General features: G+C 47.8%; 1 protein-coding gene across 1 annotated transcript; it reads right to left on the bottom strand.

The window, feature by feature from the left end:
- Positions 1 to 14,381: 14,381 nt before the first annotated feature.
- Positions 14,382 to 15,724, bottom strand: LOC119561818 (predicted GPI-anchored protein 58). Its single transcript, XM_037875297.1, has 2 exons — positions 15,435 to 15,724; positions 14,382 to 15,204 (listed from the first exon to the last, which is right to left on the bottom strand). The coding sequence occupies exons 1-2, from the start codon at positions 15,722 to 15,724 to the stop codon at positions 14,382 to 14,384; spliced, it is 1,113 nt and encodes a 370-aa protein (XP_037731225.1).
- Between the last annotated feature and the right edge of the window lie 426 nt (positions 15,725 to 16,150).

The following is a 16,150-nucleotide window of genomic DNA, read 5'->3' as shown; positions in this document are numbered from 1 at the left end:
TTTCTTATAACTGCAAGGGTATACAAACTTCGGCTTGCCGAAGCTACCTTCCTTTCTTGTTATACCCTTGCAGAGGGTGTTATGATTTCAGTCAGAAGTTTGTAATGCAGTGAAGGAGACGTTTCCGACCCCATAAAGTATATATATTCTTGATCAGCATCACTAGGCGAGTCGATCTAGCCATGTCCGTCTGTCCATCTGTCCGTCTGTCCGTCCGTTTATAAGCAAACTAATCTCTCAGTTTTAAAGCTATCGGGCTGAAACTTTCCCAAAAGTCTTCTTTCTTTTGCAGGTAGTATATAAGTCGGAACCAGCCGGATCGGACAACTTCATCTTATAGCTCCCATAGGAATAATCTGAAAAAAAAGTTTTAAGAAATTATTTCTTTGGTGTGTTTTAACATATAAACTCCTACGATTGGAAATAACATTTTTTAATTAGTTCTGCGTTTTGGATTTTATTTTATCAAAATAGGACTACTATATCATATAGCTGCCATAGGAAGGATCGGAAAATTGGTGGAAAAATAATATGAAACAAATTATAGCTTCGGTGTTTTTCCACATATAACCCTCTACCCTTGGAAAGAAAATTTTTTTATTAGTTCTAAGATTCGAATTTAATTTTATCAAAATCGGACTACTATATTATATAGCTGCCATAGGAACAATCGGAAAATTGGTGGGAAAATAATATGAAACAATTTATGGCTTCGGTGTTTTTATACCCGTTACTCGTAGAGTAAAAGGGTATACTAGAATCGTCGGAAAGTATGTAACAGGCAGAAGGAAGCGTTTCTGACCCCATAAAGTGTATATATTCTTGATCAGGATCACTAGCCGAGTCGATCTAGCCATGTCCGTCTGTCCGGATGAACGCTGAGATCTCGGAAACTAGAGCTAGGCTATTAAGATTTGGCGTGCAGATTCCTGAGCTTCTTACGCAGCGCAAGTTTGTTTCAGTAAAGTGCCATGCCCAATCTATCGCCCACAAACCGCCCAAAACTGTGGCTCCTACAGTTTTGATGCTAGAATACAAATTTTAACTGAAATGTATTGTTCTCATCAATACCTATCGATTGATAAAAAAAAAGTTTGCCACGCCCACTTTTACGCCCATAAACCGCCCACAAACTTCAAAAATCGTAAATATGAACACTATCAAGGATAGAGAATTGGGATCTCAGATTTAGATTCCGTAGCCTTGTGCGCAGCGCAAGTTTGTTACGCAAATATGCCACGCCCACTCTAACGCCCACAAACCGTCCAAACCTGTAGCGCCCACAATTTTCCTGCTAGATACAAAATGTTAACTGAACTTTATTGGTCTCGTCAATACCTATCGATTGACCCAAAAAAAATTTGCCACGCCCACTCTAACGCCCATACGCTTAAATCTGTCTACCGCCGATAGGTGGCGCATTTCAATCTCGCTTTGCTGCTTGCATATCTCCATTTCCCTTTGGTCCCTTTAGCTGAGTAACGGGTATCTGATAGTCGAGGTACTCGACTATAGCGTTCTTCCTTGTTTAACATATAACCTCATAAGCTTGGAAATAACATTTTTTAATTAGTTCTGAATTTTGAACTTAATTTTATCAAAATCGGACGACTATTACTTATAGCTGCCATAGAAACGATCGGAAAATTGGTGGGCATATAATATGACATAAATTATAGCTTCGGTGTTTTTTAACATAAATTTATATATTATTTTTTAAATTTTATCTTATACCATTGGGAATATCATTTTTTGTATTTTTTAGAATTTCAAAATAAATTGAATAATTATAACTGCAAGGGTACACAAACTTCGGATTGCCGTAGTTAACTTCCTTTCTTGTGTTTAAATTAAGTTCTTTCAATGGTAGAGTATTTTTAACTTCAATTAAAATTATTTCGTTTTATTTCATTATCATAGTATATTAACTTTTCTGTCTTCCCCTTAATATTCAAAAACTCCTTTTTCTATAATTATCTTAGTTCCTATTTTTCTAAATATATTAAACCCAATCCGATTCCAATCCGATTCCAATCCTTCGATCCGGTGGACTTAATTATCCAGAGATATAAATTCATAAAGCATTGCTCCTTATTGTTTTGTTCGTTTTTCTGGTAATTACATTGTCTTTTCCGTTTGTCGTTTTGGTTTTTTTTTATTAATAGTCATTATACCCGTTAATCGTAGAGTAAAAGGGTATACTAGATTCGTCGGAAAGTATGTAACAGGCAGAAGGAAGCGTTTCCGACCCCATAAAGTATATATATTCTTGATCAGGATCACTAGCCGAGTCGATCTAGCCATGTCCGTCTGTCCGCTGTCCGTCTGTCTGTCTGTCCGGATGAACGCTGAGATCTTGGAAACTATAAGAGCTAGGCCATTGAGATTTGGCGTGCAGATTCCTGAGCTTCTTACGCAGCGCAAGTGTGTTTCAGTAGAGTGCCACGTATCGCCCAAAACTGTGGCTCCTACAGTTTTGATGCTAGAGTAAAAATTTTAACTGAAATGAATTGTTCTCATCAACACCTATCGATTGACCCAAAAAAATGTTTGCCACGCCCACTGGAACGCCCACAAACCGTCCACAAACTTCAAAAAATCGTAAGTATGAACGCGGATGTTTTGGAAAATATCAAAGTTAGAGAAACGGGATTTCAGACTTAGATTCCGTAGGCTTGAGCGCAGCGCAAGTTTGTTACGCGAATATGCCACGCCCACTCTAACGCCCACAAACCGCCCAAATCTGTGGCGCCCACAATTTTCATGCTAGATAATAAATTTTATCGCGGATATCTCGGAAAATATCAAAGATAGAGTATTGGGATTTTAGATTTAGATTCCTTAGCCTTGTACGCATCGCAAGTTTGTTATGCGAATATGCCACGCCCACTCTAACGCCCACAAACCGCCCAAGCCTGTGGCGCCTACAATTTTTATGCTAGATAAAAAATTTTAACTGAAATGTATTGGTCTGGTCAATACCTATCCTTTGATCCAAATGTTGCCACGCCCATCTAACGCCCATAACGCGTAAATCTGTCTACCGCCAGTAGGTGGCGCATTTCGATCTCGCTTTGCTGCTTGCATATCTCCATTTCCCTTTGGTCCCTTTAGCTGAGTAACGGGTATCTGATAGTCGAGGTACTCGACTATAGCGTTCTTCCTTGTTTCTTTTAATTCAATTTTAAAAATATCTTACTGACTTTAATAAGACACTTTTACATTCTATCGTTTTTTGAATGACCGATCGCGGCTTTAATCCGAAACAGACTAACTTCTTAATTCTAAAATCGTATCCAACGAACCTCGGTCAGAAGATTTTCTTTTTCAAGCTTCTAGAACTGTAATTTTTGCTTAAATTTAAAGCTTATGCTTAAACTGTCGCTTCCCGTTGTGAAATGAAATTATGCTGACCGATGCAATTTGATTGAAAGTTGGAACGCAATATGATCTAAACTTGGAGCGCAAAAGTTCAGGACTCGATCGTGAAATATTGGGCTTCGAACAAAAGCTTGTCTTTACTTTAAGATTGGTTTATTTATCTTAGCAGGACAGCTAAGCGCGGCCTTCGAATTTAATGGCGAAGGAAAAGCAGAATCTTAAATAAAGGCTGAACGCAAAGGCAATATCGCTGAGATTGAATTTCAAAAATTGTTTATTAATTCCATATGTGGAACAGATTCATGGGTTGGATAACTTTCAGACTGAGGCGGTCCCCATTTTTATAGCAATTTTTAAGGTCCAACTCTCATCCGCCTTTAAGGTGCGCATTAAAGAATTTAAGGTATACCAAACGAAATTATTTTAAAAACAAGTCTAGTACCTCGACTATCAGATACCCTTCACTCAGCTAAAAGGACCAAAGGGAAATGGAGATATGCAAGCATCAAAGCTAGATTAAATTGCGCTACCTACCCGAGATCTCAATATATGGTTATGTGGGCGGTAGACAGATTTAAGCGTTATGGGCGTTACAGTAGGCGTGGAAAACCTTTTTTTGGATCAATCGATAGGTATTGACGGGACTAATACATTTTATTTAAAATGTACCTGCCATGAAAATTGTGGGCGCCACAGGTTTGGGATGTTTGTGGGCGTTAGAGTCGTTATGGCATGTTCGCATAAGAAACTTGCGCTGCGTACAAGTCTACGGAGTCTAAATCTGAAGTCCCAATTCCTTATCTTTGATAGTTTAGGAGATATCCGCGTTCATACTTACGTTTTTTTAAGTTTGTGGGCGTTAAAGTGGGCGTGGCATATTGCGGAAACAAACTTGGGCTATGTTAGAAGCTCAGAAATCTGCATGCCGAAACCCAATAGCCTAGCTCTTATACTTCCCTTCACGGTGGTAACCAACTCATGGTGCGCCTATCCGAATAAAATTTTGGATTCCAAAACTTCGAAACCTTACTCTTTGCAAATAAGTAAATATGTATACTGTATTTATTCTTTTATTTAGGATGGTAAAATGCTCCAAAGTTTCGGAGCAAAGTCTGCCATGACGTCGTCGTAGAGTTTGGTTGTCTGCCTTCTTGGGTTGGTGCCTGTCTCGCGACTGATGCTGCCCTTTTCGGCCTCCGTACTCCTGCTGGACCTGCCACGTCCACAGCCCCGAGTACAATGACCCTACGCCGCTGCTGGTTCAGGCGCTGCAGGTTCTTCCCGTAATTTGCTAGCGAGTTCTTTAGTTTGTTGTTCATGCTGCAACGGATGACCTAGAGTTTAGTGTAGTCTTATTAAATACGGGGTGGAAAGTTCTTATGTCAGTTCGATCTCCACCACGGGCTTTAGTTCGTTAATGTACGCTCTCTGTGTCTTTCCTGTCGCCGTGTGTTTGACAGTTGCTATCACTGTAGACACAGAGCCTGTCACTTCAAATGGACCCTCGGATGTCCGTGCTAGCTTGGCTGCAAAGCTGCTTCGGATAGTGGGTGTTGTCGTTCCCATACGAGGTCTCCTATCTTGGGCCTCCAGTCCCTTTTCCGTAGGTTATACGCCCTGGCTTGATCTTGTGCTGCTTTTCCGATGTTCCGATGTGCCAACTTGCTTGTTTCTATAATTCGTTGTAATCGTGCCTCGATCGTCTCCTTCACCATTCCGGATCTGCGTGTGGCTTCGAGGTAGTCGTATTTCCCATCCGTATAATGTATAAGCAGGGCTATATCCGGTTGATATCGGACCTGCTGCTTTTAATTGCCATTGATATCTCGGGTAGCCAGTCGTGTGTTCTGTTCCAGAGAAGTGGTTCTTTGCCATGCATAGTTTCCATGGTTGCGTATCCTCGTCTGCGGCCCATGATGTCGATGTCTATATAGTTTTCCTTTCATTAATACATAATCTGGCCTCGTTTCTGGCTCTCTTTCTATCGCCAGGAGCTTTTGTTTTATTTACTCGTCTTTCTAGACTTCGGCTCCGTGTACTTCTTCCTTGAGCATCCAGGATAATGCTTACCTGGAATGAGTAGGGCTCGATCAAGTTGAGCCACCTTAGAGCTTGGTGGTCCGAGATGACGACGAAGTGGTATTCTTCCAAGTAAATCCTCATTTTCTGGATGCCCAAGTGGATTGCCAGGCTCTCCTTTTCGGTGGCCGAGTGTTTCTGTTTTGTCTTTGTAAGTTTTCGACTGGAGTATGAGATAACATGTTCGTCGTTTTCATCCTCTTGAGTTAGGACTGCTCCTAATCCGCAGTTACTGGCGTCCGTCTTTTTAAAGTCAGGGCAAGTTAGGACAAGTACTTCTGTTAGAGCTTTCTCAAGTTTTTGGTTGCCTCTTTTGTCTCTTCGTTCAATTTAAACTTCGTACCCTTCTTGACCAGGTTGTGCAGCGGTTGCGCCAGTTCTGTGAAGTTAGGAACGAACCTTCTGTACCATGAGACTACCCCCAGGAAGCTGTGTACCTGCTTCGTCGTCTGTGGGCTTGGCATGTTGAGGACCGCGGCTATCTTTTCCGGATCGGTGTGTTGCGCTGACTAAGTGGCCAAGATATCTTAGCTCTTCTTTATAGAAAAGATATTTCTCCGTGTTGATCCTTAGGTTTGCCTTCCAAAGTCGTCTCATCACTTCTTGCAGTTTCTCCAGGATTTCCCGTTTCGTCAGTCGATGACCACTATGTTATCCAGGTATGCGAATGCGAATGGTTCCATCTCTGGTCCGATGACTGAGTTCAGGGCTCTCTGGAAAGTGACTGGGGCTGTGTGCAATCCGAAAGGTATTACTTTCCACTGAAACAGTCCTGGTACAGTAAAAGCGGTGTACTGTTTACTACTTTTGTCCATCGGTATCTGCCAGTAGCCACTTTTCAGGTCTAGTGTGGGTATGTATTTTGCCTCGCGTAGTTGGTTGAGTATGTGATCCATTCTCGGTGCCGGATATGCATCTCGTCCTGAGTGCTCGCTTAGCTGCCTGTAGTCTACGCATAGTCTCCATTCTTTGTTTTTCCTTTCTGCGATTAGTACCGGCGAGCTGTAAGTGGAATGCGAGGGTTCTATGAGGTTTTGTGCCAGGAGTTAATCCACTTCCTTACTTATTGTTGATTATATTGCTGAGTTTCGAGGGTAATACATCTGTTTAATTGGGCGGTCGTGCTTCATAAAGATTTTGTGGCTGGCAATGTAACTGACTCCTTTGATCCGGCTCATCATCTCCAATTCCCTTTTGAGGATTACTTGGATCTCCGTCTCTGTTAAATCGCCTGCTGCGATGCGTTGGTTTTTCTTGTTTTTCTTTATTCTTGCTGTGAAATGTACTCCCAGTAGCAGGTCTCCGATCACCTCGTCGAGGACTAGCAGTGTTGTTGTGCTTGTTTGGCTTCCGAGCTGTATTGGTACTTCCAGTATCTCTGTGACTGTTCGGTTTGTTCCGTCTGCTAGTCTAATGGATTCGGTTACTCGCTTTCTTGTCCCGTCACTGGCTTTTCTCTTCGCCAGTTCTCTGCCGATGAAACTCCGTGTGGGTCCCGTGTCAATGGCCCCACGAACTCCTATGTTGCCTATATTGACTTTATTGCCGTTGCGGGTGTGGTGTGTGCCCTCTCTTATCCCATGGGCTTCTGTCGTTTCCGTCGTTTCATTCCGGCGACAGAACGGTAGCAGAGCCGGCAGCAGAACAGTCTTGGCTGATTGTTGCGCCCCCGTGCCAAGTGTTCCACTACTTTGCACTTTGATCATCTATTATTCATGTCGATCGATCTTGTAATGCCTTGTGGTGGCTCTTGGGGTCTCTACAGGTTTCTTGGTGCTCTCCAGAAAATTCCAGGTGGCTGTTGGTGTCCCCAGAGATTTTCCCGCGTTTGTGGTGTTCTCTGCTGTGTTGTGTGTTCATGTGATTGGAGGGCCTCGAATTCCTCGTCTAATCGGAGGTATTCCGCTGGTTATAGGTATTCTTCACGTTAAGCATACCGTTTAAATTCTACTTGACTGTTCGGTAACCCCACTCCAGTGTTTTCTCTTCTTTGAGCGTAGTAAATCTCATGATTTTCTAGATTTCTCGTGTATATTACTTCGCTGGCTCATCTTCCTCCTGGTACCTACGTGTAATGCCTTCCATTGCTTTTCCCTCGTGTGTAGTACTCCAGAAATTCTTTCCTGAAGATACTCCATGATGACATTGGGGCTTGGTGGGTGTGCCACCAGTCCAAGGCACAGCCTCTGAGTAGTAATAACATGGCTCCTACTGCGTGATCGAGTTCTATCCCGTAAGCCTGCGCTGCCGGGTCGCCAGTGGCGTCGTATTCATCTCCCCAACTTCGTATCATTCCCATTGTGGAAACTTTATTCCTGTCGGTCCTTGTGTGTTCGGGTACTGGCTTTCCCTCGTGCATATCAGTTGTGTTCGGTAACTGCAGGTATTTTTGGTTTTTCTCCTCGATGTGTTGCTTTGTGCCGGCTGTTCCGCTTGTGTCTTTAGCTTGATTTCCTATCCCGTAGGGTATTGGTGATGGTCTTCTTGCGTGCTTCTGTGACCGATAAGGAGGCATTTGATGGTTCTCTCGCTGTGGTAGCCGTTCTTTATGAACTCCGACATTTGCCTCCGCATGTCCTCGCACAGTATTTCTGGCTTAACATTGAATTCTATGTTGATGTTGCTTATCCAGCCTCGAACCTTGTCTGGCATTGTGCTTATTTTGAGCTGTGTTGAGGAAGAGGGTAAACGATCTTTGGTCTTTCTGTTCAAGGTCCTGTTCGTTCGCCATTGTAACGACCCAAATTCGGGAGGCAGTATAGCTCGCCGTGGCCAGGGTTCGAGGCAGAAATTTATTTCTTCTACAGATCGGCTTACCTCCCTTTCCCCAATAATGATACAGAGAGAGAACTCTATAAAGTATGCTTATATTTACTACGATTGGATAGAGCTAGGGTGTAATACAGAATGTTTATGGCTGGGCGCTTCTGCTGCGGAAGGGTCGAGCTTCTTTCTGCGTGATTCATCGTGTCGGCGCTGCGGAAGGGCCGAGTTGTGTACTGTTTGTTTTTCGTGTCGGCGCTGCGGAAGGACCGAGTTGTGGACTGCTTGGTTCGTTGGGTAAGCGTTGCGGAAGGGCCGAGCTGTGAATTGTTTGCTCCGTCGTGTCTCGTCGTTCGAGTAGGTCGTAGTTTTCTGGGTCGATCAGAAGATCGATCTACTTGGATTTTGAGTCTGACTCGGGAGTGTAGGGGATCGTTAGTTTTGGTCTGACGGACATCGTTAGTTTCGATCTGTCGTCTACTCCGTATCGTTTCCGGGGCGGAAGCCGGAAACGTGACATCTGGGGGAACTCAATGAAATGGGCCTGAATTATGAAAACCGGGCCGGGCTCAGTGATCACGACCGGGAAGCTGGTGATCCTAACCAGGTCGTAGAGCCAATTTCAAACCGAGCTCTTACGGACCGCTATCACTACAAAGACTATCTACCAGAACACTTACCCGAATATTCCTCCTTGTTGATGCTTGGCTTGAGGCTGGGCCTCTGCTTATATAGGCGCCGTTTAGTGTGACCAGGGCGATCGATGGTGATAATCCCACTTCAATAACTAGTTATCGGGTCACGGATGTCTATCGACCATCGATATCTCCGCTGAATAAGTGTGACCAGTCTTCGTTCGCTTTGGGCGCGCCTTTGAATAGTTGTGCGGGCGTGGGACTTCCAAGTAAAAGACCATTGTTTAGGAACGTTCTTTGTTTTGTTTTTATTTTTGTTTTTATGTTGTTGTGACGGTGGGTGAAGCATTTTGTTTTGACGACATCATCTTTGCAATCATCAATTTGTTTATGAACTCGTAAAAGCTGTATCCAATTCGAAAGCTTATTACTGAGAATATCGTCATGGGTAGTAGCTTACAGTGAGAAGATAGGTTGCTGTTTAACTTTTCTTCATGAAGTGCAATTTCATGCAAACGAGGATTCTGTTTTGTTTTGAAAGTGGGCTGCCCGAGGACGACTCCGCTAACCAGCTGGGAAATGTCCACCATAAAGTATGGTCCAGGAAGGTGGAGGGAAGCAGACAGCGGGATGCGCAATCCGCGGGGTTGTCCTCCAAACGAACATGGTTCCTGCAGCTTCTAGGCTACTCTGTCAATATTTCAGCAGTCCTGTTGCGGACGAAAGTGTTCTATAGTCGAGGTGGAGCTGACAGCCAGTAAAGAACGACTTCAGTGTCGGTCCATAAAAAGTAGTTGAAATTGGAATTGACAAAGACGACTTAATAATATACTAATTTTGCTGGTGGATGAGCTGCGGTTAGTTCTAACCCCGTTACGAAATAACTTTAATAGGAGTTACTTGAGTCTTGTTTCCGTTCCTGTTAAAACTCGACTGTAAACACCGGCTCCTACTGCTTTTATTGAAGCATATTGAGGGACTCGACATTGTTACAAGACGCTCCACCGCCTGGCTATGCTTTTATTCAAGGGTTCATTCCAGCTTAGGGAACATAACCAATATTCTTGAAAAAGTAATTTCATCAAAACGGTGGATGGCAATACAATACCCGGGGTCATAATATAGAGAGCGCTGAGAGTAAGTTCCTTTTGGTGGGCATTTGGGTAAGAGTAATTGATTTTGGATATGTAGAAAGTTTATCCGAATCGAGATTCCAGACCAATCCCTTCTTGGGATACGCCTTCTTCGATTGCGTTGTGCCTGTTTGGTAAAAGTAATCCTCCGTTGAAATTGAGTCCATGAGTGTAGTACAATTGGAGCTCCACTTGGGCAAATTTAATTTTGCCTCCGCCAGCAGCCTGACAAGTTCCGTCTGCATCCGTTAATAGCGAGGAAGCTGCCCGTTGATATCGTTGGTGATAGTCCTTGTCTAGTTGTTTTAGAACTCTTACTGCCAGGAATGGTGATGGTGCCAGCCCGTTGGTTACTGTTAGCAACCGATAGTGCTGAAGCGGGTCTTTTTCATCCTCTCGTCAAGTCCGTGTGTTCGGGAGCTACCTTTATGCCCCGGAACATTTTCTCGATGTCCGTACAGACAACTTACCGATATTGTCGGAATCGCAAAAAAGCTCCGATGAGGTCTCGCTGAATTGGCGGGCCGATGTGTAAGCGATCGTTAAGAGAGTAGCCGGTAATATCTTTACTGAATTCATTAAATACAGCACAATATTTTTTTGTGACACTTTCTAATTTGAGGACGTCATAGGGAGCTAGATAAATGCCATTTTCCTTTGGCACGGTGACCTGGTGCTTATCTAGCGCTTCCCGTTATAAATAATTCAACATAGTTAATCGATTCGAAACCTGTTGCAGAGAAGGGTAATCAGTTGGTGGAATTCCGCCGTCCTGATCTCGCTTGTGGGTGTCGACAAAGAGCTGCTCCATGGGATTGGCTTAATGGTATCCATTTCCATGAACGCCCCTACCGCCAGTTTGTACCTGTTGTACCTGCGGCTGTTGTACAAGGCTGTTGTACAAGGTGCGCCGTTGCGTTAAATGAACGCTCCCGAGTCTAATGTGATTGTCGATCCCGAATCCAGAAGAATCCGGCAAAACGTCTTTTTACCAAATCTGTCAATTACATGAGCTTGTATGGTGGGCATCATGGTCTGAGTTTGAGCAAGAAGTGCAGTCTCTATGAAAAGCTCGATATTCCGGCTGGTAGAGCTTCTGTTCTTGTACCGCTACTGTCCGGTGTGTTAGCGGCTGTGGGATCACGCTTGTGAATCCTGATGTACTAATGTACGATGTGATCTGCGATGGTATCTGATAACAAAGAGTGCATTTCGTAGTACTTAGTTTCGTTCTCGTGTAGATCGTCGGGTCCGGCTTAAAACTCTACTTGTGGGAGGGAGGGATAATCTTTCCATAACACCTTCATAAGTTGGTCGAACGTGACCAGCGTACAAAGTTGTTAGGTTGATATAAGTTCCGAGGCGCGAACTTGCGCGCTTCAAGTAGCGCCTTGTAAAACACGAGGTGACCATTCAATGTTTCCAGCGACATTTTTTGCTGGATTTTAAGCCCGTTTTTACCAAGGTGTGAAATCTGTAAACGGAATCTTACTACGAATTTCTTAGAAAACTCAACGAAACTAATACGATCCGGTTCGAAAGACCAAAATTTTTGCAAATAAGTAAAGATGTGGACCGTACACCCAGAAAAAAATCAGTTGGAAACGTTCGAAAATCAAGCCCAAACGGGGTCAAAAATAGCGTAAGCCCGTTTGTTTACAATTCATGAACTGAATTTGACCGAAACTTTAGGGTTGGGTTCCGAACGAATGGAGTCAGTTTAAGAATATTTCGGGCTTAACTGATGTAACGAACTGATTTTGTATGTCTGCTCACTACGAGATTCGTGCGGCTAGCTCAGAAGATTGTGTGTTCGTCCCACCAAATTTATATGACGTGACTGCCCCGTAGATCAGTGAGAAGACAAAGGGTTTAAATGGTAACAGTGGGATTTATTCTCGTAGTATTGGTACAGCGGGCGTGTGGCTGGGCTGGCTTCTGTATCTCCTCGCTCTGGTTCCACCGGCTGCTGGTGCCCCTCCTTCTGGCTTGTCGACGCGTTGACTCGGCTTCCGCTTAGCTCCTGGGTCTCGTGACGCTCGTAGTGGCCGCCTCTGCTCGCTCGCCGACGCGCTGCCTCGGGGTCGCTTGTTGCGCCTTAGACTCGCAGGGAGTTCGGCCTTGTGGGCTTAGGGAAGCGTCACCGTTCTCAGACTAGGGTGAACAAGCCTTGCTCTCCAGGCCGACGCCTTTCGAGGCAATACCTGTCCCTTGCTCTGTCCCGGACGGTCCCGCTAGGTTCTTGCTCAGATCGCGCTGACAGTCCAGGCTGTCGCCAGGAGGCTGCCTAGCAGTTCACTTTGCTTTACGTCTAGCACAGACGAACGTTCCACCCGACTTCACCCTACTGCTTATCGTCCGTGACGCGCCTGCGCTCCCCAATGAGCTCCGCGCGGCGATGGTAACGTGGCTGCCGGAAATGTCTGCTGGCGTCGCTGCCGATGTCCTCTGCGTTGTCTCCTGACCAGTAGCTTGTCGTTCTGGCACTCGGGGAGTTGGGCGGTTGCTGTTCAGGAACTTCGCCGGTAATCGCAGGGCTCTACAGGCGACCGCCTCTTGAAACCGCAAATCGATAGACCGCTCGTCCGTCACGCCAGGTCCTGCTTGGTCGGGCAAGGTACGCTGGGTCCCAGACAACTTTCCTCCCCAAACTGACGGTTCTTCGTCGTAGGACTCTTCCGCTTGTCTCTGACAGACCCGCCGGGCGACTCGCCAGGGTGTGGTCGTGACAAAGTTGGAAAACGAACGCCTTGACTTAGCCGTGTGATGCCTTCCGGAACTCAGCCACTTGTGTCTCAATTCGGAGATTCTTGATGTCCCAATCCCAAACGTCTCGACGTGGCGATCTTGCTCCTTGTGTGCTTCCCACGGCGCTGCTTCCGACGACTCGCTTGGTTGTAGCTCCCTCCTAGATTACTTGCTTGACTGATTGTTCACTTGGTACTTTGACTGATCTTGAAGGTTTGACTCCTCGTGATCGACTGATCCAGCTGCCAGCGCTCTACGGCCTTATATAGGGCCTCCGGGAACCGTTATTTCCCTTTTGCGCACGGCACGCTGGATCTCTCCACTCCGGGTCCAAAGTTCGTGCCTCCTGGTTGACCCACTTGTCCTTCATGTACCGCTTCCAATCGATGCTCCGCCCACTGCTGCCGTCCCGCTGATTCCCGTGATGCTTGTGGCACGCCTGTGTGCCACTCCACTGCCGAGATGTGGCACTTCTTCTCCCGGTCCAAAGTTTACGGGAGAGTCCAAAGTCCGGTGCAGTTCCGTTATCCGCTTTTGCACACGGCACTCTTGCTCTGCCCGCCAAGTCTCCATTCTCTCATTCTCCGCTCCTTGGTCTCCAATCTCTCTCGCTCTCCTTCATTGGTCTCCAAACTCTCTCGCTCTCCTTCATTGGTCTCCAAACTCTCTCGATATCCATCCTTGTCTCAAAACTCTCTTCGCCGCGCCGTTACTACGCGAATTCGCCGCGTATCTAGTAAGCGGCCGGCCCTCTGCTACTGCTTCTATTTGTGGGGAGTTATTCAACTCCTCACATTCCCCCCTTACTTCGGGGAACATTTAAAACTGGTTCCTACTCTCCGGCGTTTCCTTGCTTATCCTAGCCTTCGAGTCCTTGTGACTCCCGCGGCGCTCCCTCGTTGCTCCCTCGATGCTCCCACGACGCTCTTAACTCCGTTGAGTTTCTACCGCGCTGGTCATCCTCCTCGTAGCAACTTGAATCTCCCGCGCCGATATTTTCCTGACTCCACTGGGACATCGATACTCGTGTGCTATCGATCCCCAGCTCGCTGCTCATTGCTGCGTTGTACTCCTTTTATTCGCTTCCTCCGCCTGGTCACACCATTCGTGCGTGATCGATGTGCGTTATCGATATCGACGGTGCGGCGTTGCCACCTGCTCGTTGCGATATTTCCACCTTTGGCCGATATTACCAATTGACGTGTACCCATCGATCGCACTTTCATCTAGTGCCAATCGATCGCCTATCGAGGCGCCCCCTTCCCTGGCTCGTGGTGATTTTGCAATTTTTCATAGGTAAGTTTCTTTTGCATTTCCTTTACTCCTTCTCATCTCATCCTTCTCTCTCCTTTCGTCCTCTCTCGCCCTTCACTCGTCCTCTATCGGCTGCACCAGATTCCATATTGGCAGCTCTCGAGAGCGGGTGCGGAGAGGACTTCGCATTCACTTTACAATCGGGACAGCAGGTAAGTAATTGACGTTCATTTCTTCTTCCTGTACTAAGACCATTTGACTTACAGGTTACTGGAGTGGCCCATGCATGCCCCGTTTTTCTTCCAGCCACCCCCAATCAAACTCTTGGCCCCGTACCCCCTTCTCTTGCTACTTGGGAAACCATTGTGTTTTTTTTTGTTTTTTTTCTTTATTGGGTGAATACCCGGATGCCCGCGACTCCGAGCCTCACCCTGTACCTTCTTCGGCCGCCGTTAACCAGGACGCAACGTCTGCCGCCCTTCCGCCGTGCCGTCGCGACCGCGGGTGCATCCTCAATCCCTTCCGGCCACTCGCTCCTGGCAACCTCGCGCCAACCGCCTTCTTCCGGGGCCGACACTTGCCGCATGAACTGCGGCCGCGGGCGCGTCGATCCGGGCGTCGAAACTTGCCGCTGCAACGGAGGTCTTTGGGTGGCCGGTGGCTCGGGCCACACCCACGGTCCCTTCTCCAGCGACTCTGCCTCCCCCGTCGTTGCCGCCGTCGCCGGTGTTGGCGGGCCCCCCTCCTCCCATATCCTGGGCTCCTCTTTCGTCGGTCCTGCCGCGGGCCCCTCGGGCCACGTCCACACCAGCGTCTGCTGCCGCCACCGCACGCCCTCGGCCACGAACGCCCGTGTGCTGTGGCTCACGTGCGCGGCCGGCACCTCCGTCCGCACCACCGACGGCTCCTCCGCCTGTGCCTGGTGGACTTCTTCCTCCTGTGGTTGTGGCATCGGCTGCGCGGTCGCCTCTTCGCTCGGCGTGTGCTCCTCCGGCCGCTGTGGCTCGACATATCGTGGTGTGGGTGGCCGGACCGGCCTCCATGGCGGTGTGGCCAACGGTGCTCCACCGTCGCCGTCTCGAGCGCCGTCCGTGAGCCACTCCCCCTCGTAGCGGGGAGTGGGTGGTACCTCGGGCAACCACCGCGGAGGGGATGGCGCGCGTGGCTCGTCCTCGTCCTCGTTCCTCGGACTGGGCTCCTCGGCCGCGTATCTGGGGGTGAGTGGCACCTCCCACGCGTCCTCCACCGGTGCCTCCCACAGCCGTCGCTCTTCTTCCTCCGCCTCTCGCAAGCGGGCATGCCACCGCGCCGCCGCCGCCTCGTGGTCCTGCCGCAGCCGCGCCTGCCATCTCGCCTCCTCCTCCGTCGACCGCTGCTGCTCCTCGTCCGACGGCTCCCGGTCTCGGAACCGTTTCCAAATCTCCTCGGTGGCCCGACAGACCTCCTCCGAGTGGCTCCTCCGATGTCCGTCGTCCCGCGCGGTATCCGACCGCCCGCCGCCGCCTTCCGGAGTCGCCACTCTCTCTCCTCGACGGCGGGATCGCCGACCACCTCCACGTCGCTGTCGGAGCTCACCGCGGGTTCTGGTGCGAAGTCCTCGTCGCGGGTCCGCTCCAGGGCCCGCCGCGGAGCTCGGGTAGGCCGGGTCTCCGAACATCCTTGCCCCGGGAGAGGTTCCTGGAGGGCCGCCATCCTCCTGGGTGCTTCGGCTCGGGTGACGCGTGTGCTCATCTTGGTGTTCTGAATTGTAGTGCTCGACCGTCGCCAGGCTCCCCATACATGAAACCTCGGTTGCGCGCCTTCCTTTTGCCCGATACCGTTATGTCCTTTCTTTGGGGCGCTCGCTATCTTACGGTACAGCTCTCTTTGCTGTACCGTCTTCCCCCTTTCTTCGTAAACCACAAGTTGTGTTCCCTCAGATCACCGTGGCACTCTGGATGCTGCGGTTCGTTGTACCTCCCGGTTCCGTAACCAACTTGCTTGAGACCCTACCTTGATCACCCTTGGTGAGTACTCTTGAAAGTTGTCCTTGGGCCTACACCTTGCTTCGGGGCGTTCCTGGTTGGTATCCTTGGTATCCTTGGGGCATTATTGGGGTATCCTTGAGGTGTCTTTCGAGTACTATTGGGGTCTCCTTGGGTATCCTTGGGGTATCCT

Source organism: Drosophila subpulchrella, unplaced genomic scaffold (assembly GCF_014743375.2).
Source record: "Drosophila subpulchrella strain 33 F10 #4 breed RU33 unplaced genomic scaffold, RU_Dsub_v1.1 Primary Assembly Seq371, whole genome shotgun sequence".
NCBI classification, from domain to species: domain Eukaryota; kingdom Metazoa; phylum Arthropoda; class Insecta; order Diptera; family Drosophilidae; genus Drosophila; species Drosophila subpulchrella.
Note: the sequence above shows the minus strand (reverse complement) of the source record. Positions and strands in the feature narration are given on the sequence as shown.